Source organism: Megalobrama amblycephala, linkage group LG15 (genome assembly GCF_018812025.1).
Source record: "Megalobrama amblycephala isolate DHTTF-2021 linkage group LG15, ASM1881202v1, whole genome shotgun sequence".
NCBI classification, from domain to species: Eukaryota; Metazoa; Chordata; class Actinopteri; order Cypriniformes; family Xenocyprididae; genus Megalobrama; species Megalobrama amblycephala.
Genome location: NC_063058.1, coordinates 11376438 through 11403132, shown reverse-complemented (window position 1 = coordinate 11403132; position 26695 = coordinate 11376438). Strand labels below are relative to the sequence as shown.

General features: G+C 36.1%; 2 protein-coding genes across 5 annotated transcripts in view; one reads left to right on the top strand and one right to left on the bottom strand.

Moving 5' to 3' along the window:
* The window catches only part of atp8b4 (ATPase phospholipid transporting 8B4), a 47898-nt gene extending 39212 nt beyond the window's left edge, over positions 1-8686 (bottom strand). Inside the window, exons 1-2 of one of the 3 annotated variants that reach the window (XM_048158374.1) lie at positions 8539-8686; positions 6695-6762 (exon numbers count right to left, since the gene is read on the bottom strand). In XM_048158374.1, coding sequence (XP_048014331.1) covers positions 6695-6762; positions 8539-8558 — 88 coding nt within the window. In that variant the 5' untranslated portion in view covers positions 8559-8686. Of the gene's footprint in view, positions 1-3897; positions 4664-6694; positions 6763-8538 lie in introns of those variants that run through there. The other 2 variants (XM_048158375.1, XM_048158376.1) reach the window with 2 other exon arrangements.
* Positions 8687-11622: 2936 nt separating this feature from the next.
* sqor (sulfide quinone oxidoreductase) lies at positions 11623-26473 on the top strand. 2 transcript variants are annotated; one of them, XM_048158237.1, is made up of 11 exons: positions 11623-11895; positions 12502-12551; positions 16018-16246; positions 19025-19195; positions 19579-19632; positions 20077-20271; positions 21987-22196; positions 22284-22467; positions 22749-22816; positions 25833-26011; positions 26124-26473. In XM_048158237.1, exons 3-11 carry the CDS (start codon positions 16031-16033, stop codon positions 26179-26181), a joined length of 1335 nt encoding a protein of 444 aa, XP_048014194.1. In that variant the 5' UTR covers positions 11623-11895; positions 12502-12551; positions 16018-16030; the 3' UTR covers positions 26182-26473. The 2 variants fall into 2 exon arrangements, with proteins under 2 accessions (XP_048014194.1, XP_048014193.1); XM_048158236.1 differs by lacking the exon at positions 12502-12551.
* The last annotated feature ends 222 nt before the right edge of the window (positions 26474-26695 follow it).

Below are 26695 nucleotides of genomic sequence, written 5' to 3'. Positions count from 1 at the left end.
GAAACTTTTCTAAATTGGCATAACAAAACATTAATCGCTACTAAATCTCCCACTTAACATAATCTTGCACAAAAAATATTATATAACACTTAATTTTAGCATTTACATGTCTTTTGAGTGCTATGGGCAAAGCAGCCCAGTTTCAGTTAAACTTAATTTTACCTAAATTAAAAGAAATAAGTTCATAAAACTCAAAACAATGAAACAGTTCAGTTTACTTAAAATATATCAGTTCTGTCAACTTGAAAGAAAAAGAAAGTGCTAAATACCCACAAAAGTTAATTTGACTGAACTTATTTGTTTAATTTAAGTTCCACTCAATCACTCAAGAACACAACCTGTCAACCTTTCAGCTAGCTGCAGACTTCTTTGAATTTCGGGAGCACAGGACACAAGCTGAGGACTGATCGTCATGTAGTGGGCCACCCTTGTGGAGGGTATAAGGTCAAAAAACACAATGATGCAAAGGGACACTACTGATGGTGTGTCCAGTGCCAAATTGAGCCGAAAGGGTACCCTGATCAAGATTTACCTCCCACATAACTCAGAGAATCCCCACCAGTTGATTGTCTACCATTCCCAGCAATAACTTCTAACATCTTGTCCTTTGTTTTTTCAATTCTGTCCTACTCAAACCAATTAATTATTTTGAGCGTTAGGGTTTACAGTGCACTCAGAACACCCTAAAAACAACACGTCACACCCACAGAACCCAAGCATTGTAGCAAAAAGTTTTACATGGGAAAAAATCTAGTTTGGTTTAATTTTACTCAGAATCAGACTAGCAGAAAAAACCACAGAATCCTTTTACACAACTTCAAGAAAATAACTTCTGCATTTCTTTTTGTTTGACAAATTTGGAAATAACGTTCTCAAAAAAAACCCTTAATGCTTTACCAGAATAGCCCGGTAAATCATTTCTGCATTAACATGAATTGGTTCATTGCCTGCTACAGCTTTGTGAAACATGAGAATCATTTCCTCATTTAGCTCAGGTGCTACAACCATCATCATTAATAATTGAACAGTTTCCACACCCAAATGAGATGAGCGTGAGAGATACACCAGATGAGCTTACACTCTCTGTACAAATTTGCCCCCAGCACACAAATGATGCCTATTGCAAAAAGTCATACAACTTACCTATACTCTAATAACTAAAGATGCTTCAATTGTTCAGTTGGTAAAAAAAGAGAACCTTCTTTGCTTTGGTTTTGTGCAGATTCTTGAAATCTGTGGAAAAGTTCACATTATCCCTCGGTTTCACAGACAAGGCTTAAGCTAGTCCCAGACTAAAATGCATGTTTGAGCTGTTTTAACTGAAAGTAACTTGTACTGGCAGATCTTAAAATATGTCAGTGCCATTTTTTGTCTCAAGATGCACACCAGTAATGTTTTTTTCTAAAAGCTACTTAAACGCCCTAATTGAACTGGAAATGGGCCGATAAGTTCTACAAATCAGCAAATTGTTTTTTGGGTTGGTAATACACAAATACATTGATGGGTTTCTAAAGACTTATAGATAAAGACCTAAAGTTTATCCTCACAGGTACCGTTAGCTGTGTCATTCTCGTGATTTGGCTTGCTAGCTCAACTGTGGATGTTGCTAGCAATGCCACCGGGTTTGCTTCCCAAGGAAACACATACTGATAGCTAGCAGCTATCACCCTGTAGCCCAAGACTGGTTGCTGACTGAAGCTAAGCAGGGTTGAGCCTGGTCAGTACCTGAATGGGAGACCCTCTGGAAACCCTAGGTTGCTGCTGGAAGAATTGTTAGTGAGGCTCACCCTGTGGTTTGTGTGGGTCCTAACGCCCCAATATAGTGATGGGGACACTATACTGTCAAAAAAGTGTCATCCTTTGGATGAGACGTTAAACTGAGGTCCTAATTCTCTGTGTTCATTAAAAAATCCCAGGATGTCCTTTGACAAAGAGTAGGGGTTTAACCCCGGCATCCTGGCCATATTTGCCCATAATCATGACCACCTAATCATCCATATATTATCCATATATGTGGGTGTTCTGGCTCAATATGGCTGTCGCCGCATCATCCAGGTGGATGCTACACACTGGTGGTGGTTGAGATTGAGATGTAAAGTGCTTAAGTAAAATGCTATACAAATGTAACGAATTGTGATAAAATGTTGGATAAATGTAAGTGTAATGTAAGTAAACTAGGGTTCCATGTAAACTATTGCAGACGTTTTCATTGCCAGATTTTTTAAAGTCCCCCTGTAGTAAAAAATCAGATTTTTGATATTGTTTTTACAGCTGGTGAATTATGTATATGACGTAGATTACAATGTTATGATGAACTATACGCCTTTCTCAACTGACTTTATAAGTTGTTCAAAGTGTTTTTAAGGAAGTTGGTTTTTAGAAGGCAGCTGAGATGGCGAACGGGAACATGGTTTGTGTAACATTAGCAACTCATTATTAGCTGTGTGATAGCGTAGTCAAGCGATACATAAAATACTAATTTGCATATTCATGAGTCTGCGTATATTAAATGAATCAAGGGTGTTGAGTTACATTCAAGCTTCTTTAAGGCATGAATAAATTATTTTCATAGGGGAAAAAAAACATTTAAATGTGTAATTTAGGTGATCAAATATGAGTTTTAAGGGTTAAAATTATTGACTACAGGTGGACTTAAAGGAGGGTGTGACCAAAAGTTTGAGAACCTCTGCCCTAATCTATCAACAAACACTTGCGGCATGTCTATTGTTGTTGCACCTCTTGTATTTTGTATTTGTTCATTTTTACCTGTTTCTTTTTTGACTGTGAAACTGTGTTGCCAACTTGTAAACAGTTAGAATAATCTGGCTATGCCTGTACTATGCTACAAATTTGGATCCGCCCCTGAGTGCATGATGAGTCATCGATATTTTTGGTCCATTTTCCTGGAAGAACCTGTACCTTAACACCCTTTTTTTTTTTTTTTTTTTTTTTTTTACTAAATTTTTATCGAAAATGACTGGATTGGAAATGAATGGGAGACGAATTTGATCTATTAGAAACTTTTGGTACAGCGCTCAAACAAAATCTTACTGAAAGCACATATTTTGAGATATCAACCTCAAATTTAGAACACAACTTTTTTATGGCTTTTTTTTCCTCACAGTTTTAGAGTTTTAGTGTTTTGGAAAATATATATTTCATGTAAAAATTGAATTTTTGTGCATTTTTCATAAAAATAAATGTTTATAACTTTTCTCAAGTTCACTTTTTTAAAGTTTTTTCACTTCAGCAATAGTCTGCCAAGTGTCGTCTTTAGAAAGAAACCAAATTTAAGTCTGTGCTGCAAAGCATTCAAGATTTATGACAGTTTATGTTGGAAATTTCATTTTCAGGTCCATGCTCAAAAAACTACTGCATAAATGTAAATTAGCAAACTAAAATATAGTACAATCATTTAATTGAAATAAAAAAAAAATCTGTCATTTTTGACCGACATGCGAACAGCACCAAAGGGTTAAACATACATCTGCCAAAAGTTTCTTTTTATGACTAGTGCAAAAGCTAGCATAAAGCTAACATGCATGGTCTAAAGTCACAAAAATGTTATAGTTTTAATTCATTTGTAAGAGTTGAGGATAAAGGTTCCCCCTCTTGACTTTGCATAAGGGGTTCCTGACAAAATTTCAACAATTATGGAAATTACAGTACAAGTGTGTTACAGTACACCAAACAAGCATACACAAAATGTTTCAATGACCTCGGTGACTAATACATGGAGGCGTGTGTATTCTTCCTGTTTGTGTACTTGATCACTCACACACTGATGAAAACGCGCGCAACATTCTTACAACACTGGCTTCCCAACCTTCCACTTTCAGCATCAGCGTATTACAACAGCTAAGCTCAACACAAAAGTGAAAAACAAAAGGAAAATACCTGCAGGTCTCACGCTCATGTCCCCGCAGTTATGAGCACTAGCAAGTAAGTGATCTCCATCCAGACTGCCAGATCATGTTTTTATAAAGATAAACAACTGCCTCTGCCGCCCAAGGGCAAGAAACGATCTTCTGTGGAAGGTCAAGGCAAAACCTTGCGTCACTGGCAGATCCATTTACCTTTTCCTACCCATAATCACACACACAGTCGCACATAAACGCGTAGTGCACTTCACGTCAGCATCCCTATAGCAGTAAAGCATCTGCTTTATCTCTGTGGACCAGCACACGAGAGAATAAAGGAGCAATGAGTGATGTCACAGGAAGAGAATACAAACTGTTCCATCTTTTTAAAGCACTAATTAACTATTTCTGAGGATTCAAATGAGTTTGGTTTGTTTGAGTGCAAGTGAAACCAAGAGCAGCAGCAACAATCACACAAGGGGGTGTCATCAAGGTTTCTAGGCAACAAGACCTAAGAAGAGCAGAAGACCTCATCTCAAATGTGGCGTAGTTGGATTCTGTGGCTAACAATAAGCATATTAAATTCGGGAATTAATTATGGACTAAGAGAACCGTTCTTTTGTTCCACAGAATCCGAACTGCTAAACACTGTAATTATCAGGTTGTTTGTGGTGTCTACGGTTGATCATGTGACTAGGTTACTGATAATAGAGAAGTAACTGCCCAAGAGAAAGCATCATATTTCAGAGAAAAAAAAAATATATATATATTATTTTAGGAAAAAAAAGTGTTAGGATTATTTATAATATATATATATATATATATATATATATATTTTTTTTTTTTTTTTTTTTTTTTTTTTTTTTTTTTTTGTATCAGGACTATATTTTTGTGACAATTAAGCACATTTTCTCCCAAAATTTCATTAGTCTAATACATTTTACATTTTAGTTTTTTTGTAATTTCCATTATTCTCAATAATAATATTGTTTTTTTTTTTTGTTTGTTTTTTTAAATCAATCAAATAAAATTAAATAATTTCTTTAATCTTCATACATTAAAGGGGGGGTGTAATGCTATTTCATGCATTCTGACTTATTTACACTGTTAAAGTGTTGCATTCTCATGCTAAACATGGTCAAAGTTTCAAAACACGAGTTGGACGTATGACTGAGTATTTCTGTGCTAAATACACTACTTCCGGTTTCGGACCGGGATTCAGAGAGTTTTTTTCGAGTGTGTCCTGTATGATGTCAAAACAGAGCGGAATTCCTTGTATAGGCAGTTCTCCCTGATAAGTGTGCACACATTACCCAGAGCAAGAGCACACCCATCAATGCGTTTCATGAGGGATACGGAAGCCAAGAGATTTTTCAACAATGGCTGTGTCCCAATTCAGGGTCTGCACCCTTTGAAGGATGCATACATCATCGGTCTCATTTAAGAAAAATAACCATTAGATTGCAACATAGGAAAGAAATTACAGTATTTTACACCTCACAATGAATATCAGTCAATTTTATTACGGTTACTTTTCTTAAATATGACATCCTTGATGACGTATGCAACCTTCAAACACGACCTCCGGAGGACGAAGCCTCTGAAATGAGACGCAGCTCCTGTAAACAAAGGAGTGTGGTTTTGGTTGTGAGGGAAAGATTACCTTTTTCAGCTTTCCAAAGAACCCAGCGCCAAGGGAACAGAGGATGAAGTTTGTTTTTCTGGGGCAACAACAGAGTTGTGCATGTATGTTTGTTTGTTCCCGGGATTTTGCTGATGAATGCTTTGTAAACAAGTCCCAGTTCAGCACTGGATTTGCAGATCACAGGTGGTGAGTAAAGCTGCATCCGATGTCTGTGTTTTGTTGGCAATCGGTGCGCAAGTGCATATAACGTAAACAACACAAACGTTTTTGTTCCCTTTTTATTTATAATGATGTCGCAGCTAGCAGACAATCTCTACGCAAAAGCTGCACGCGCCCGTGACTCTTTAGCTCCGCCCACAGCAGACTCGCCTCCAGGAGCTCGGCTTTTTTCGGAAAAGACTCGGTTTAGCGTATCTATCTTTCATAAATATGACAAAACTAAAGACTTTTTGGAGATATGAAGGATGCATTGTTACTCTATATGTACTCAAGATTAACATGAGATTGGGAGAAACTGTGTGTGACTTTACATATATTCAAACCAAAAATGATTCAGACATTCAGACATATTTTTGTTATATTTTACTAGTGGGTGCAGTGGACTACCAGTAAAATTGATAAAAATTTGAAACCAAAAATTATTCAGACACTTTGACCTGACCATGTTTTGCGTAAGTGTTATCTGACATAATTAATTAACATTATATTATTATATAATTAATATATATAATATTATTATATATAACCATTATATAATTAACATTAATAATTAACATTATTTTTTCTGACAGTTTAACTCTGAGATCTTGTCATATTTTATTACCATTTTTTTAAACTATAGTGAATAAACTGTATTAATGAATGAAATGTTCAAGGTGTCTGAATAAATTTTGGTTTGTGTATATATATATATATATATATATATATATATATATATATATATATATATAGGATAAAACAGATAAGTTACTGTATCATCAATGAACAATTATATTGTATATTTTGCAAACATTTCTCTACAGGAACAACACATAAAAATTAATTTATATTCACTGAACACTTTAAAACATTTGTAATGACTTGAACACACTTAACATTTCTAAACATGAATGCCAGTATGAGTTTATGAATTTTTACATAATGTAAGATTTGTTCATGTACTTTGTTTTTCTTCAGCAACTCTACTAACCAATGCGAACGTCCTTCTTCCAAACTGCCATAACACCAGGCCATCTCCGACGGGTCCTAAGGGTTTCTCTGAAAAACATGAAGCCAGCGTGAGTCAAACAGTACATTTCGACTTGTAGTTTTCCTTGTAGAAACAATCAGAGTTAAATTTGTTTGTTTGAAGATCATATTAATAGTGATTTTAAACAAAGAGTGGCATCCCAAACAAAACACTTTCCTATAAAGCCATACTGTAATTCATATACAATGAGCTTTGTTTATGGGAAAACAGCAGCTGATCAGCTAGAGTCACACACACTCTAGTGTGTAATTGTCTTTTACAGTAGCACACATTTCTCGCTGTTTTTAATGTCTGACGCACACAGCGCATCTTCCCCCACATCGTCCTAATGAGAACCCAGAGGAGCCGCAGCCAGGAAACCCGTCAGGTCTCTGGGAACACACGCTCTCCACCGGGAACACTGCAGGGTTGCTGAAGCTGCCTGCAGTAAACACAGGTGATCCCGGGAAGAGCTGCAAGGTTGCAGTGGCCTGCCATATGCTGGCTTTGCGTGACAAAGTGATTTATAGAAAAGGCTTTTATAGGTGGGACACTCTACTGAACGTAGCTGTGAAAGATCGTAAGCTTACGTTTTTTGGTGTGAAAATAAAGGTAACGTGGAAAACCCCAGCACTGTGCTGTGTTTTTACTCCAGGATCACTGTTTTACGTAGAAATCAAAGCAGGAGGCACCTGACATACTGACCCAGCATGTCTATATCCAATATAAAAGTGACTATAGACTCTCATATATTGACAATCATATCCTCTATCAATAAATCTGAAAGGAAATGAAAGTATGGAGTATTAGAAAATATTATGGAATTTACCAAAATTATATAGGCTAACAAATATGGATCCAAATCCAAATATGGTGATAACGAAACAAATAATATCAAGAATAATAACAATTTTAACTAAATTAATTGTTATGATATACACAAGCATTATATTTTAATTAATATTAAAAATAATAATTATTATATAATTACATTAATTATATAATTATAATTAATTACTATTGTATTATTTTAAATAATATAAAAAATGTTCCATAAGTGTATTATGCTATATGAGTAAATATAATAAATATATTTTAAATAATAAAAATAATATATAGTTATGCATCAAAAACATATTACAATAGATATATTTTGATTACAATATATATGTGTGTGTGTGTGGATATATATATATATATATATATATATATATATATATATATATATATATATATATAAAATCAATTTTGAATAATAATAATAATTATTAATTTAAGCATCACCCACATAATGCAGTTGACATATTTTAAATAAAATTTAAATGAATTAAATTCGATATTAGATGTTACATGTATCCAATTTATTTAACATTTATCAAAAATATTTGTAATATTTTATTTTTATTTTAGAATATATTTAATCATAATAAACTGTGAGAAAACACTTTCTATTACCATTATTCAATGCCCAGATTGTCGAATCAGCCAGACCCGAGGTAAACGATCTCATCTGTAACCTCAGTTGTACCTTACAGCTCAATAATGGAAAGCCTACAGTCAATTAGTCAACCTTAAGTGGCACACCGATGTACAATAAGACCGATGATTACAATAAACGGACATGTTATGTATAATATTTGCTACAGAACGCAATAATAAGCTGATATTACCTCAGTGAATGACACGCGCGCCCGTCAGACAGTCATATATGCTATAACGCTCATAACTGCGGTGTATAAGTACACCTCATTCACCAGCACTATATCATCATTCACAACATACAATGTAAAACATACAGCGCTTACCGAGAACATGCTCCATCCATTCATTTATGGCTCAGCTACGGAGGCAGGGTGGAGTAAATCGTCCATAATAAGTCCTCAGATCCAAATCAGCCTCCTGCTCTCTCGCGCTCGAGCTCTCTCAACCGCACGCGCGCGCACGCTTCATTTAGCGGAAGATTACTTGACCAAAACATGTAAACAAACAAGCCGTGAAGAAATATAAATTATGTTTTTATTAAAGAAGCAGCCAACTTCTAATAGACGTTATTTCAGTTATTGACGCAATATTCGAATCACATGCTCATTATTGACAGTTATTGTGAATATTGACATACTGACATATTGTTTGTTTACCTCTCTATGGTAATGACAATGACTGCACACTACTTTAAAATTACAGCAAACTAAACCCCAAACACCAGTGTATAGACAGCAATGTGTACGTAATTTATATATATATATATATATAAAAGAAATGTATCCAATAATGATTAACAGTAGTTATATTACAGTATGGTGAAATAAAATCTTAAGCTAAATATTTAAATGGTAGCATATAAAAACATGCTAATTTGCTGCTTATATATTTTACTGTATATTACCATCTATATCGTTAACTGATACAGCCTACTTCTGTTCCCAAGGCCTACAAGTGCGGAAAATACTATATATATATTTATATTAATTTATAGTAAATACTATAGTGTTTTTGAACCATACTTTAGTAAATAGTAGTAGGCTATAGTATTTACAACACTTTGTTTATGAAGATAAACTGTTATAAACAAATATGTTAGTTTTTACTACAGTAAACTGTAGTGTATTGTAGTATAGGCTAATACCCTACAGTCCTGTTGAAAACAAAACAACATATGCTGGTTAGTTTTGAAACATGGAAGCTGGTTTGAGCTGGTTTGCTGGTCCTAAGCTGGTCATGAGCTGGAGCTAGTTGCTTAGACCTTAGGACCAGAACTTGACCATCTTAAACCAGCTCATGACCAGCTAAGGACCAGCATAAACCAGATCAAACCAGTAAGGACCAGCATAAACCAGCTCAAACCAGTACCGCCCAGCATAAACCAGCTCAAACCATTAAGGAACAGCATAAACCAGTTCATGATCAGCTAAGGACGAGCATAAACCAGCTCATGACCAGTTAAGGAGCAGCATAAACCAGCTCATGATCAGCTAAGGACGAGCATAAATCAGCTCATGACCAGCTAAGGACCAGCATAAACCAGCTAAGGACTAGCATAAACCAGCATAAACCAGCTCATGATCAGCTAAGGACGAGCATAAATCAGCTCATGACCAGCTAAGGACCAGCATAAACCAGCTAAGGACTAGCATAAACCAGCATAAACCAGCTCATGATCAGTTAAGGACGAGCATAAACCAGCTCATGACCAGCTAAGGAGCAGCATAAACCAGCTCAAACCAGCTCATGATCAGCTAAGGACGAGCATAAATCAGCTCAAACCAGCTCATGACCAGCTAAGGAGCAGCACAAACCAGCTCATGATCAGCTAAGGACCAGCATAAACCAGCTCAAACCAGCTAAGGACCAGCATAAACCAGCTCAATCTAGCTCATGATCAGCTAAGGATGAGCATAAACCAGCTCAAGCCAGCTCATGATCAGCTAAGGACAAGCATAAACCAGCTCAAACCAGCTAAGGACCAGCATAAACCAGCTCAATCCAGCTCATGATCCAGCTCATGATCAGCTAAGGACGAGCAGCTAAACCAGCTCAAACCAGCTAAGGACAGCATAAACCAGCTCATCCAGCTAGCTAAGGACCATAAACCAGCTCAAACCAGCTAAACTAAGGACAGCTCAAACCAGCTAAGGACCAGCATAAACCAGCTCAAACCAGCTCATGATTAGCTAAGGACCAGCATAAACCAGCTCAAACCAGCTAAGGACCAGCATAAACCAGCTCAATCTAGCTCATGATCAGCTAAGGACGAGCATAAACCAGCTCAGGCCAGCTCATGATCAGCTAAGGACGAGCATAAACCAGCTCAAACCAGCTAAGGACCAGCATAAACCAGCTCAATCCAGCTCATGATCAGCTAAGGACGAGCATAAACCAGCTCAAACCAGTTCATGATTAGCTAAGGACCAGCATAAACCAGCTCAAACCAGCTAAGGACCAGCATAAACCAGCTCAAACCAGCTCATGATTAGCTAAGGACCAGCATAAACCAGCTCAAACCAGCTAAGGACCAGCATAAACCAGCTCATGATCAGCTAAGGACGAGCAGAAACCAGCTCTAACCAGCTAAGGACCAGCATAAATCAGCTCAAACCAGCTAAGGACCAGCATAAACCAGTTCATGATCAGCTAAGGACAAGCATAAACCAGCACAAACCAGCTAAGGACCAGCATAAACCAGCTCAAACCAGCTCATGATCAGCTAAGGACGAGCAGAAACCAGCTCAAACCAGCTAACCAGCTAAGCTCAAACCAGCTCACCAGCAAGGAGCAGCACAAACCAGCTAAACTAAGGACAGCTAAACAGCTCAACCAGCTAAGGACCAGCATAAACCAGCTCAAACCAGCTCATGATCAGCTAAGGACGAGCAGAAACCAGCTCAAACCAGATAAGGACCAGCAAATCTCAAACCAGCTTCCATAATTCAAAACATACCTAACCAGCTGTTTTTTCAACAGTACAGTATTGGGTAAAGTAGGCCTAATTAATTTGTTTATATTACTATAGTTGATAGGCTATATTACCACATCAACTATATAATTAGCACAACAAATTAATTCAAGACTTTACTATAGTTTGGTTCAAAACACTATAGTATTTAGCTATAAAAAATTACTATAGCAATTTTTAATGTTAACCAGGGATTTTCAAAACTTTTTAGGTTATCTGTGTAAAAACAGAACTTGTATGGAGATATCATAGCCTAAGTGTTATTATAATAAGAAACCATTTTATTTATCTGAGCTAAAATTAATTAGTATGTTTAAAGAGAGATTATATTGGTGTTCAGTTTAATGAGTGCTGTAATTCAGTCAGTGATTATGAAACGTTTGATAATAAGGCAGCAGCTTTGATGGAAATGCAGTGGCGACATCTTCTGGATGATTACGGCGGTATGAACTTTCGTTTGCTCGAGGTGTACGTGCGTGAAAAGTTATTACGTACCGTAAACCGGACATAGATTGAGCGCTATAAAATAATTAGCCTGAATAAAGATTTATGACAGACACAGATTACATCATGACGCAGCGTCACTGACTGTCGAATAATAAAGTCCATACGTCAAACTGAGCTGAACCAGGAAAACAAACCGCAGAGAAACTGTATCATTGACAGTTGCAAGAGCTACAAGTCTGTCATAGACATCGCTTTGACTCTGGTAAGACCTTATTTCATTTGAGTTCAATGTTTGATATGTGTCAGAAATAATGATTTACTATTATGTCGTGTATAAGAATGTATTGCATTGTTATATCGTGTACACAAACAGCTCTTTGTTTGAAATTTGACTACGCATGTAGGCTTTACAGCTGACTGAAATGCAAAAAATAATGCTCGCAGACGTCTAACCTCTGAAAGTCAGCATTATATCTTGTATTTTCATGCTTAAATGTTATTGATGGGAATTTAAAAGGGTGTGAACTGTCAGTGATAGTGGAATGTCCTTCATAACCACCAAGCTAGACTGTAAACTGTACAGTATGGCTGCAAAAAAGAAAAATGATTAGACACAATGATGTCCAAAATGCATAGGAAGGCTGCTCGCCAGGTTTTGCAACATAAAAAATGCTGTCTAGGTAGACTGCAAGATGCAATAATGTCCAAAATGCTGCCTAGGTAGGCAGCCTAATAGTTTTTGAGCCACATCCACATAAAATGCCAGGTATCATGACTCAGCTTTAGTGTAACTGTCATGTGTGTTGGGTAGGGATGATATAAATATGTTTTTGACTGTGACAAAGTACTGCCGTGTTTCATCAAACAGACGTGAGGACTTTCTTTCTGCACTCAAAGGACAGCTTTGAAAATAAAAAGGCAAGTAGATGCATGCAGGATCTTTAAATGTAGCCTACTATTTTCATTCTTTCAATTTTTAAAGATTCAAGTAAAGTTGACATTTTACATTATTACAAGAAGACTAGATAACACAAAAGTCTTAGATGATTTTTGGGAACGTCACCACAAACGTTTGAGAACCTGTCAGCACAACCTAACTAGTTTTAAGTGTTATGTATGTAATAACATGACTATGAGATCTGTTTTATGTATGGGGCTCTGGATTTAAATATTATCAGCAGGAACTAATATTTTGTGTGAAAAACATATTGGATCAAAACAAACTGTTCACACTGACCTATTTCTACTGGTCACAAAAATAAAGTTTGTCACAAAAATTTAGAAATACAGTACAGTCCAAAAATTTGGAACCACTAAGATTTTTAATGTTTTTAAAAGAAGTTTCGTCTGCTCACCAAGGCTACATTTATTTAATTAAAAATACAGTAAAAAACAGTAATATTGTGAAATATTATTACAATTTAAAATAACTGTTTTCTATTTTAATATATTTCACAAAGTAATTTATTCCTGTGATGGCAAAGCTGAATTTTCAGCATCATTACTCCAGTCTTCAGTGTCACATGATCCTTCAGAAATCATTCTAATATGCTGATCTGCTGCTCAAGAAACATTTAATGTGTACAATTGCACAAAATATTTGTGTACAATATTTTTTTTCAGGATTATTTGATGAATAGAAAGTTCAAAAGAACAGTGTTTATCTGAAATCTAATCTTTTGTAACATTATAAATGTCTTTACTGCCACTTTTGATTGATTTAATGCATCCTTGCTGAATAAAAGTATTCATTTCTTTAATTTCTTTTCAAAAAAATAAAAATAAAAATTCTTACTGACCCCAAACTTTTGAACGGTAGTGTATAATGCTACAGAAGCTTTGTATTTCAGATAAATGCTGTTCTTTTGAACTTTCTATTCATCAAGGAATCCTGAAAAAAAAAGTACACAACTGTTTTCAACATTGAAAATAATCATAAATGTTTATTGAGCAGCAAATCAGCATATTAGAATGATTTATGAAGGATCATGTGACACTGAAGACTGGAGTAACCATGCTGAAATCACAGGAATAAATTACTTTGTCAAATATATTTAAATAGTACACAATTATTTTAAATTGTAATAATATTTCACAATATTACTGTTTTTTACTGTATTTTTAATTAAATAAATGTAGCCTTGGTGAGCAGACGAAACTTCTTTTAAAAACATTAAAAATCTTAGTGGTTCCAAACTTTTGGACTGTACTGTATATATTTAAAATGTTTTTTTTTTTTGTCATCTTGGTTCATATTTGTTCATCTGTGTTTGTTTTCATTTATACAAATGGTCTAAGAGAAAAATCAGCAACTGTGGTTAACCAAATAAGTTACCTAACTGTGGTTACCCAACCAAAGTCTGGTCTGCCATTCATAACCATGACCTCCTAAGTTATATATATAGAAAATCTCCCATCATGCAGAAGACAAGATGCCTGGCCCATTAGTTTTGAGTATGAGAAATGAGCCTATTGCTTGGTCTTGGCGGACTAGATCTGCCTTCAAATTATTCCCCCCAAGCAGATTAGACATGTGGGCTGCCATGAGGTGCATATAAGGCGGGTAAAGCATCTCGCAGTGTAGCCCTATGTGAAATAGAAATTTTAAAGGGTGTCCCTGGTGACTTACCAATGTAGTGTTAGCTACATATGTGCCTACATACCAATGTTTTGATGCCACTAAACTATGTATTTTGGGCCATAATGCTTAGCTCTAGTGGCCTATTAGACTGGGTGTGCCTGGGCTACCACGCCTAAAGGCTTAACTCTAGTAGCCTATGACTATGTGTGCCTGGGCCAAAAAGCTCAAACATAACCAATTAGAATGTGCCTTAATTGTGGCTTTAACAAATGGTAACATGTTGCAGGATAATAGAGATGAGAAAAGAAACTCCCCACAACCACCTAAGCAAATAAATAGGATAATGATTTAGCATAATTTGATAATTGTCATGGTCAAACCCTGTATACTCCTATTGTAAAAGTGAAGTCATTCTGACAAATTGAAAAATAATGAGCATGACTCTAACACCCATTCAGCCGAGCCCGAAACACACATAGGTACATGAAAACATCTGTCTTGAAAGGTGTTGTTGGAAGTTGAGCAAATAAGGTGAGCCCCGGTTAAAGGATTAGTTCATTTTCAAATAACATTTTCCTGATAATTGACTCACCCCAATGTCATCCAAGATGTCCATGTCCTTCTTTCTTCAGTCGAAAAGAAATTAAGGTTTTTGATGAAAACATTCCAGGATTATTCTCCTTATAGTGGACTTCCTTGCACATTCCCTACACATTCCCTATTTTACTTACGGAAAAAATGAAACTGGCACTTGGGTTCGTTCTGTACGTAGAATAGGGACATACAGCGTAAGCTTTTTTGAAGAATATGGAAAGCGGAAGCATGTGCAATGCGAACATTTGTTTATAGTAAGCATATACATTTAATTTTTTTTCCGAAAATGACTGATCGTTTCTCTAGATAAGACCCTTATTCCTCGTCTGCTATCGTTTAAAGCCCTTTGAAGCTGTACTGAAACTGTTTCAATCATTTTGGAGGCCATTAAAAGTCCACTGTAAGGAGAATAATCCTGGAATGTTTTCATCAAAAACCTTAATTTCTTTTCGACTGAAGAAAGAAGGACATGAACATCTTGGATGACACGGGGGTGAGTAAATTATCAGGAAAATTTTATTTGAAAGTGAACTAATCCTTTAAATGGCAATATGTTTTCTCATGTCCACTATGCTTAGTTGCAGCGATGGCTTGCTGCTGTATAACAATACGTATCGTTGCTGCTGTGTGTTTGTATTTTACTCCTACATCAAGTGCAAGACTGTAAACACCCTTTTGAGACAAATAAGGCATAGCTGATGTTTCATAGAATAAAAGAAAAGATTTATGTTTAGACATGAATGCCCAGCCCGGTTCCAGAATCTGGAAATTTCCTCTGCGTTTTAAGCAGAGAGAGTGATTTCTGACAGATAAACATGGCCACTGCTTAGAATCATTAGCATGGATCAGCCACACCGCCCGCTGCTGCAAAACACTCCGCATATAGAAAAAAACAATCATCTGTGTCCTATAGATAATGATGTGGATTATGAGCAGGTTGAGCTAAAGGACGTATTAGCCTGCCTATTAGAGTTTCATATTATATATATATATATATATATATATATATATATATATATATATATATATATATATATATATATATATATATATATATATATATATATATATATATATGTTGTGTGTGTAGCCTATAATTATAAAAATTAGTTTTTCAACATAAATGTATATATATGCATTTTCTTTACATTGTGCTCCTTGGAAACTTTTTGGCTGTAACTTATTTATGTCCCTCCTCTGTTTTCTTAGACAAGTGCCGATCATGGCAGGCATTCTACACCCACAGCTGCTGTTGTCCAGGCAGTACTGCAGAGTTTTCTCTGTCATGAGCTCAAAGATTCACACCAGCTCTGGGCTGGCTGCTAAAGACCACTACAAAGTTCTCGTGCTTGGTGGAGGGAGCGGTGGCATAGCGATGGCAGCTCGCCTGAAAAGAAAGGTTGGCGCGGAAAACGTGGCCATCGTGGAGCCTAGTGAGGTATAATGCAGCAGAGCATTTTTAGTTGAACTGTCCCTTTAAGAGACCCCCATGTCTTGTGGCGTCACGTACGTCACGTACTGGGATTCAGGTTTGACAAGTTCCTGTTTGGTGCATGTTCACTGTATGGACATGTGCAGTACCGTTCAAAAGCTTTTGGGTCTGTAAGACATTTTTTTGTTTTGTTTTGAAAGAAATTAATACTTTTATTCAGCAAGGACACATTAAATTGATCAAAAGTTAAAGTAAAGGCATTTATAATGTTACAACATAGATTTCTGTTTCAAATAAATGCTGTTCTTTTAAACTTTCTGCTAAAAATCCTGAAAAAAAGTATCACATTTTCCACAAAAATATTAAATAGCACAACTGTTTTCAACATTAATAATATTAATAAATTAAATTAAAGCTATTAAAGCTGTTGTCCGTAACTTTTTTTTTGGTCAAAAATGATCCAAAATCAATTTGAGCAAGTACATATCCAGCCAGTGTTCAAAACTATCTCCTTATCTTAGCTCGATTCACTAAGCTTGTAATAATGTTTTATAATAAGAGCGACCTGGTGGATTTCCACAGGAAATTTGAGCATGCAGCAGTTCGTCTTTGCATCATTACTTCACGTCTGTAAACAGAAAAGGAGTCCAGGCTAGTCGGCTTCATCATGTGAGGATGCTGCTTGTAGCGGATCATTTATAGCCTGTTCTCACAGCAGCTGAAATAATTAAACGTCAATCTGACACTGACAATCATCAGTGACAACTGAACAAAAGTGGCAGAAATGTTACTTGTAAAAATTCTTATATTGGTCATACTTTCAAGTACAGTATCCGCACTGGTGCGGTGACTGACAGCAAACATTAGATTCATCCGCACTGAGTTGTGAAAAATCATAAATACAGTCATTAGTAATTATTTAATGGTTTATGTGACCAAACTGATGTGGTATTGTCAGAGTAAGGTGAAAATTGCACATGCAAAGTTTGGTGTCAATATGCCGAAGCATTGCAGAGATACAGCTTCGGAGTGGTTTTGGCATCATGCCATCAAATTTGTTCATGCGTTATACGAAAATGGTTTCATCTATCGACACAAAATCCATAACTTTTTTGCCAGCATGGTCTGAAGATGATACGATTCGAATTTGGTGAAAAATAGTACAAAAAATTAGGTTTTAAAAGAAAATCAAAATGGCGGACAGGAATTTTTTGGACGTTTTTATAACTTTTGACCACAAGGTGGCACTGCTCCAAAAAATTTTTGAGTACCTTCAGTGAGCACATTTACATGCACACCAGTAAGCTGATAGCTACCAAATATCAGCTTATTGAAATAACCAGTCTTCCCGTTTACATGCAAACCAGTAAACTGACAACGCAAGTAAACCGCGTTTACATAACTTTATTAATAAATCAGGTTATTTCCCTGTAGTGACGTCAAAAATAATCATTTTTTTAATCGTTTAAATCTGCACTAAGAATGTGTTTCTGGCACATATCACACATGCGCACTTCAATAAGCCGACAAAAAGCAGGTTAATGTGTTTACATGCCACGCGAAATCAGGGTAACAGCCAAAAAACATTTATGCTTAAGCTGTTTATGACCTTACTCTGATAAAAGAAAACGGGTTACCGCATTTACATGACCACGTTCGTTGTCGGCTTATTAAGAGTAATTGGCTTAAAAATGTGCATGTAAATTTCGGAATGATACACCAATGCGTTCGTAAAATATAGCATTTTTACAAAAGAAAGAAGAAAAAAAATCAATATGGCCGATGCTCAAAAAATTTTGGCCAAACCGTTCAGAAGTTATAAGCAAAAAAGCCCATTTTTCGTATGCCCATTCTTCTGACCACTAGGTGGCGTTGCGCCAAAACTGTGCAGGTAGCCTCAGGTCATGGCTGTTATAACACACACCAAGATTGGTCAGAATACATGTAAGTGTTGCGGAGATATAGCCTCACGTCCATTTTGGTGTGCTCTTCATCGAATTCGTTCGTGCGTTATTCGAGAACGGTTTGATGAATCGACTTGATTGTTGGCATGGTCTAAAGATGACCTGGTTCAATTTTCATAAAAATCAGAGCAATGGCCTAGGAGAAGTTCCAAAAAGTTCTACATTTTCATGACAGAAAATGCAATCGAATCGTCTTGAGCCATGCAATCAGAGGAACAAATTTTGTTTCTAGCCCTTATAGTTCAAATGTTATTAGCATAAATGTGAGTGCAACTTTCGACAGTTGGTGGCGCTAGAGGCTTTGAATTAGAGACTCCAAATTTGCTATGGTGGCAGTTCAGACTGTCCTCTATCTATGCACCAAATTTCATAACTTTCCTTCAAGTGGTTTTATTGGCTACCATAGACATCCAGCGTGGAAGAAGACAAATAATGAGAACGCCAACAATTACAATAATGATAAAAGTTTCTTGAGCATCAAATCAGCATATTAGACTGATTTCTGAAGGATCATGTGACACTGAAGACTGGAGTAATAATGCTTAACATTCAGCTTTGATCACAGGAATAAATTACATTTTAAAATATATTCAAATAGAAAACTTATATATTAAAGTGTAATAATATTTCACAATATCACTGTTTTTACTGTATGTTTGATCAAATAAATGCAGCCTTGGCGAGCATTGGAGACTTCTTTCAAAAACATTTCAAAAATCTTAACAACCCCAAATTTTTGAACTTTAAGAGGCTCATTATTTATTATCAAAACCTTTGTGCTGTTTCCATTTAATGACATTTAATGTACTTTTGACTCCAGACGCATTACTATCAGCCTATATGGACATTAGTTGGTGCAGGGGCTAAAACGGTTGCTTCCTCTGGACGGTCAACAGCGAGTGTGATACCATCAGGGGTGACGTGGGTCAAGTCCAAAGTGGCAGCATTTGACCCTGACAACAACACTGTCCACACAGACTCTGGGAAAAAGGTATGGAACAGTATTTGAGTTGATAGTTACTCTATTTTAACGTGTCTCAGAGTATCATGTGTCAGAGCTGTGCTTTTCTTCATAGGATTAGAATAGAAAAGGGTCTATTTGACAAGGGAAGTGCAAGCTTTGAAAACTGGGGATTTTTATGGCATCATTGTGATCCTGCATAAGATTACATTGCACAATTTATTGAACCCTGAAGGTGTGTCATTATAAAATAGTCAGAGTAGATATGAAGTGTGATATGATGTAACATAACCTAAATCAATGTCATATTACCATTGTTAAATTGCAAGATAATTTAGAATGTTCACTTAAATCAAACTAAACCTAGCTTTAGTATTTTTACTAATAATATGTAACTGTTTTTCTTCTCTCAGATTTCCTATGATTATCTGATTGTAGCTCTTGGGCTTGAGCTGCACTATGAAAAGGTATGTTATGAATGTCATTCATATAGACTGAATTGCTAGTTTTCCGTTTTCATATGCATGATGTGAAACCTTTACTGAATCGAGTGCTTGTTTTGATTGAGAGGAAGCATTCTTGGATCTTGTAGTTAATTATTAACACAGATTGGGTGTGGTGTCATCGCCACATCAGTCCAGAGGAAGTTTCCAATCTTAATGTCATGTTAATTACATTTGTGTGTCAGGCTTGATATCAAAGTTCAAGTATAGTTTCAACCTTTGTTCAATGTTTGGATGTTTTTGGTCATGACTTGACTCTGTATATGCAAAGAAATATAAAACTGTACCTGTTTTCACAGTGTGAAACATGGAACAAGATAACTCTGGATTAATAAACTCGGGGTTAAAAATGTTAGGATTTTCTTCTCAAAGCAATCAATCCAATTGATTTCCTTTTGCTTATTACAGATCAAGGGCCTGCCAGAAGGGTTTGAACATCCCAAAATCGGTTCAAACTACTCTGTGAAAACAGTGGAAAAGACCTGGAATGCCTTGAGAAACTTTAAGGAGGGCAATGCTTTGTTCACACTCCCAAACACTCCCGTCAAATGTGCAGGAGCTCCTCAGAAAATCATGTATCTCTCGGATGCCTTCCTGAGAAAGGTTTATTTCTTGATCTACTCATTGTGTTGTAAATCCCATTGTACGTTAATCATCACCTTTTATTAATATTAATTACAGAAATATCATGCTATTACTATATTTTTAGACTTGTATCATGGTAATACCACATTTGTGGGGAATATTTCATGGTAACACCATGGATTTTGGACATGTACCATGGTAATACCATGTTTTGGGCCACATATCATGGTAACACAATGCATTCTGGTACATATATAATGGCAATACCATGTTCTTTGGGAATGAATAATGATAACATGTTTTTGGGACATATATCATATAGTAACACCATGTAATTTGGACATGCAGCATGGTAATACCATGTTTTTGGGGGGCATATTATGGTAACACTATGTATTTTGGTACATATATCTTGGCGATACCATGTTTCGTGGACATGAACAGGGGTAATACCATGTTTTGGGCCATATATCATGGTAATACCGTGTATTTTTGACATGCATCATGCCAATACCATGTTCTGTGGATATGAACGGGTTAATACCATGTTTTGGGCCACATATCATGGTAATACTATGTATTTTTGACATGCATCATGGCAATACCATGTTCTGTGGACATGAACAGGGGTAATACCATGTTTTGGGCCACATATCATGGTAATACCGTGTATTTTTGACATGCATCATGGCAATACCATGTTCTGTGGATATGAATAAGGATAATGCAATTTTTGGGACATATATCATATAGTAACACCATGTAATTTGGACATGCAGCATGGTAATACCATGTTTTTGGGGGGCATATTATGGTAACACTATGTATTTTGGTACATATATCTTGGCGATACCATGTTTCGTGGACATGAACAGGGGTAATACCATGTTTTGGGCCATATATCATGGTAATACCGTGTATTTTTGACATGCATCATGCCAATACCATGTTCTGTGGATATGAACGGGTTAATACCATGTTTTGGGCCATATATCATGGTAATACCGTGTATTTTTGACATGCATCATGGCAATACCATGTTCTGTGGATATGAATAAGGATAATACAATTTTTGGGACATATATCATGGAGTAACACCATGTAATTTGGACATGCAGCATGGTAATACCATGTTTTTGGGGGGCATATTATGGTAACACTATTTATTTTGGTATATGTATCATGGCAATACCATGTTCTGTGGACATGAACAGGGGTAATACCATGTTTTGGGCCACATATCATGGTAATACTATGTATTTTTGACATGCATCATGGCAATACCATGTTCTGTGGATATGAATAAGGATAATAACATATTTTTTGGGCATATATCATATAGTAACATCATGTATTTTGGTATATGTATCATGGCAATACCACAAACAAACAAGGGTAATACCATGTTTTTTGGGGGGGCATTGGTGACACCATGTATTTGACATGTACCATGGTACTACCATGATTTGTGGACAAGAACAAAGATAATACCATGTTTTTGGGCATATATCTTGGTAACACCATGTATTTTTGGACATTTATCATGGCAATACCATGTTTTTTATTATTCGCAGTAGCTTGGAAAGCCATGTAAATACCATGGTAAATGAATATCACTCAGTACCACAGTATTAACATTTAATACCACCACTGTACCGTGGTACTGCCACAGTACATTTACGACTCCAAATGACCAATAATACTTAAAAAATTGACAACAATGTGTTTTTTAGACAGGAAAAAGGTCCAAAGCCAACATTATTTTCAACACCCCCTTACCAGTGCTGTTTGGGGTCAAGAAATATGCAGATGCCTTGTGGGAGATTGTGAAGAAACGGGACCTTAATATAAACCTCAGGCACAACCTCATCGAGGTCAGGGCAGACAAACAGGAAGCTGTTTTTGAGAATCTGGACAAACCTGGGGAGACAGAGGTTTTCAAGGTAGCCATTGATACATTTGACAAAAAACATCTTCAATTGTGGTAGCTGTAGATTGAATGTGTCACATAGCCTTCATCTTGGTCATAGTATGAGATGATCCACGTTACCCCTCCGATGGGACCACCTGCAGTGCTCAAAGGCTCCTCATTGGATGACGCAGACGGCTGGCTGGATGTAAATAAGTACAACCTTCAGCATAAGACGTATGCCAATGTATTTGGCATTGGAGACTGCACCAATCTACCCACATCCAAAACGGCGGCAGCAGTAGGTAAAACACCGAAAAACACTTTTCTTTAAATAAATGTTCTGGTTATACATGTTTTTTGATATTATGTAATTATTGGAGATAATAAGTCCCTGCTCATTCAGCCTTTTCTTCCTAATTATCAGTATTCATCAGACAGATTCTAGAACCTGTTTTTCTCATTTTCCACCATTAATTAGTAGTTACTTGTGAGGTGATTTCCCATTCGTTCAGTGCCGATTTTCAGAATGAGAGAGTTGTTAACGCTTGTTTCACTGAAATGAGACGACTTTAATCTTCTGCAGCTGCACAGTCTGCAGTACTCGACCGAAACGTCAGCCGAATTCTGAAGAAACAAACACCGGATAAGTCAGTAAGTATGTTTAAGGATAAACATTAATGTGGTTTACCACTGTAGAAGCACTATACTGTTGGTGAAAAACTTTACTTTATTTCCTGTGTTTCCCAAATGTACACCACCAGGGGGCGCAGTGTTAACATAAACAATAACATAATCATACTGCATACTAGCTTTGAGCCTGACATGGATCCAATCCTATTATAGAGTGTGCGGTGATGATGTATTTTTGTCGCATGACTTCAATGTCACCACCATTAAGCTCTTTCAGTCTTTATTTAAAAACATTTTCCCCTAGAAGAGTTGAGTTAGAATAGTTTGCAAGAGCACGATTATAAACACAACAAGGCTGTGAATGCGGACTAGTGAGTAGATGAGTTTACCTTTTCGGCTAATGACATTAATGTCCCGACAACCTCTGTAACAACCTCTTAGCTACTTTTACCTTTTAAAAGACGAGTAAAAAAATCATAAGAGGGCATTACTGATGTATTTTATATCATTGAAAAAAGCTTGTGTTCAAAACAGACCTCATTTCAGGCATTTAACCAAAAGCCCATTCAAAAAAACATTGACTTTGGGATGATGGAACTAGAAGTGATAAAATGCTAAAACTTGTTTTTTGGCTACTGTAATGTCTGGTGAACTCAAAAACAAGGTAGTTCACAGTTAGTTTATTAACAAAAATTATTTTTGTTCTGAGTTAGTGATCGCAAACCCAAACTCGACCAATCAGCTGTGAGTAAAGTGACATGCATCTGATGCAATAAAGCATGTATCCCCTGTATCTCGCTCCAAATTAAATCAGTTTATAGTGAAAACATTTTAGAGACAAAATTGCTCAACATTTGCTGTTAATTGTTCATTATATTTATATTAAATACATTAAAAATATGAATAATTCATGACATATTCATATAATTAGGCCTATTATATTAATTTACAATATTAAACTTTGCTTTTAAATTAAAATAAATATAATACATGCATAATATATAAAGCTTTTAAACAGCTTACATGTATTCTTTTGAGCTCTTTGTGAAACTATATTAATTATTTAGTCTATTTGTTTGATTCACATGCATTGATATTTTCTTTTAGCTGCCTTCTCAAACTTTCACTGCATCAGTGTTTTTAATTTCATATTTTTCACAACGATCTCTTAATCTTCAGAAGAGGCATGAATTGCGCGGCTCTCTCGCAAGAAGTGAATCAAACTGACGTTCTCCTTGTTCCGTGTGATTGGCTGTTTGCCGCACGTGTCACACTTTCAGGTGCACGCGCTTTGCAAACTCTGGATTAAACCTGAGTTGGCAGAGAAAGTTTATACCGAGCGTTGTGCAACAGTTGATCCTGATCTAAACCAGGTTGGATTTATCTGGATTTGTCAACTCCAAACCTACTCTGAAACTGAAACTCTGAAACTACTAGCTTCATGCAACAGGCCACAGGGAACAGAATTGAGCACACCAAACAAACATTCACGAAAGGACAAAACTCGACAAGGAACGCAGGAAACACTGGGGTTTAAATACTAGAGGGGTAATAGGCAAACAAGACACATCTGGGAATAATCACAGAACTAATCAACTAGAAAAACTACAAAGGACTACAAAAATGGCAAACAGGACAGGAAACAGGAACAGGGTAAAATGCAAACTAAAAGTCCAATAAACAAAACACACGAAACACAAAACCAGGGAATATGTAACAGCTATAAAAATTATCCCTGCTGCACTCTATTACTCTCTAACCCCTACTTTCCTTTTTGCCCTCTACTATCCTAAAATAAAATAAGGAAGGGGGGACAAAAATAAAATTATTAAACATGATTTTGCTTGCTGCATCTAATTCTAACAAAAATTTCAATATAAAAATGTTTTAATCCGGTTTTGTCATAATTAGACAAGGAGACAAAATAATTGTGGCTAATATTACTATTAGTCCAGTGCATTGCATTGTGGGATAGAGTTATTTCACACAGGGTACTCAGTCGCTGCATCCAAAATCGAATATTTCCCTACTATATAGTATGTGAAAAACAGCACGCCAAAAGAATAGTATGTCCGTGTTCAAAAAACAGTAGGCGAAAAGACCCCGGATGACCTACTACTTCCGGCGAGATTCTGAAGTGTGCATTCGATGGACACGGGAGGGGATTTATGAATGGAAGTAAAGTGACGCAACTGACGCTGGTAGGTCACATGATGGTGATGAACATGGCGGATGTAGTACGTCCAGACTACATTCATACTACATAAAACATACTTTTTTTTAGCGGTTGCCAAGTAAATTTAAATGTAGTACTTACTCAGTATAGGGCTGCACGATTAATCGCATGCTATTCTCACGCGCATTTCGTCAGTAAAGCCGGTTCCCTGATTACCGCTAAATCGCCATCACCTGCTTTCAAATGAAGCGGCATTTAATAGACAGAGCCGTAGGTCACTGAAAAGCCACGCAATATCGCGTTCATATCGCAGATGAATCGCCTGCGATAATGAACGCGATATTGCGTGGCTTGTCCGTGAACTACGGCTCCGTCTATTAAAAGGCGCTGCGTTTAAAAACAGGTGATGGCGATTTAGCGGTAATCAGGGAACCGGCTTTACTGACGAAATGCGCGTGAGAATAGCATGCGATTAATCGTGAAGCCCTAACTCAGTATATGATTTTGGATGCAGGGAGTGTGTTTGGCAAATGTGTGGCTGCATTCTATGCATACTGAAAATATGCATACTACGCACATTATGCATGCCTATTACAGAAATAGCACAAGTAGTTTAGTGGTATGCTGTTTCAAAAATGTCCATTTTCCTTATATAACTACACAAAAAAGTATCAAGTACATTCATATGTACATATAATATAATACATATAAATACATACATATACATATAATACATATATTCATAAATGTGTTGAATTACAGATATACTAATAATTAAATTCATCATTCAAAATAGCTAAATATTACTTACTGCATAATAATTATTAATATTAAATGCTAATTGTTTTGTGCATGTTACAGTATAATGGCTACTCCTCCTGCCCTGTGGTTACAAGCTACAACACAGTCATCTTGGCAGAATTTGATTATGACAGGCAGCCGCTGGAGACGTTCCCTGTGGACCAAAGTAAAGAGAGCAGGGTCATGTACCACATGAAAGCTGATGTCATGCCTCATTTGTATTGGCATGGACTTCTCAAGTGAGTACTGTTCACGTACTGATCACAACTTACCCTTTTTTGATTACAAGCCTGATACAAGCATGACATTTTTTTCCTCTTCCTTCTTTTTGTTTTTCTTCCTAAAATTAAGGGGAATTTGGGGAGGCCCAGGACCATACCGGACCATCATGCATTTGGGAATGAAATAGAACAAACCTTTAAAGCGAACAGAGCAAAAATGTATTCTTTCTCATTATTAACAAATTTCTGTTTGTTGGTGCTTAACGTGCTCAAATGAATATCCAGAGATGCCTGCTTTAAAATATAGTTTGCTAGATTTGTACAATTTGTAATTACAGTACTATAAAATAATTTTGGCCATGGCATAATCATCATAAACTAACATTCTACTTGTGAGTTGTCCATGAATAACTTTTTAAATATAATTTAGAAGGCAATACATTTGTAGAATGTGAAAATAAAGAACAGATTCTTTATGAAGTCTGTATTTTTGACTCTTTATATGTTTAGATAGACAGACAGACAGATAGATAGATAGAATATAATGTTATAATATTTGATAGTGTTTTAATATTTGATAATATTTTACCCTATTATATTGATGTTTATATATATATATATATATATATATATATATATATATATATATCAAGCTTTGGCAATATTGTATTATTTACAGTCATGCCAATAAAGCAATTTTGA

Bases quoted from the DNA above. Each gene is read 5' to 3' on its own strand.
- sqor (XM_048158236.1), top strand. From the start codon at position 16,031: ATGGCAGGCATTCTACACCCACAGCTGCTGTTGTCCAGGCAGTACTGC. The intron at 19,633-20,076 runs GTATGTTATGAA...TGCTTATTACAG, and splicing joins TTGAGCTGCACTATGAAAAG to ATCAAGGGCCTGCCAGAAGG. The intron at 26,012-26,123 runs GTGAGTACTGTT...CCTAAAATTAAG, and splicing joins TATTGGCATGGACTTCTCAA to GGGAATTTGGGGAGGCCCAG.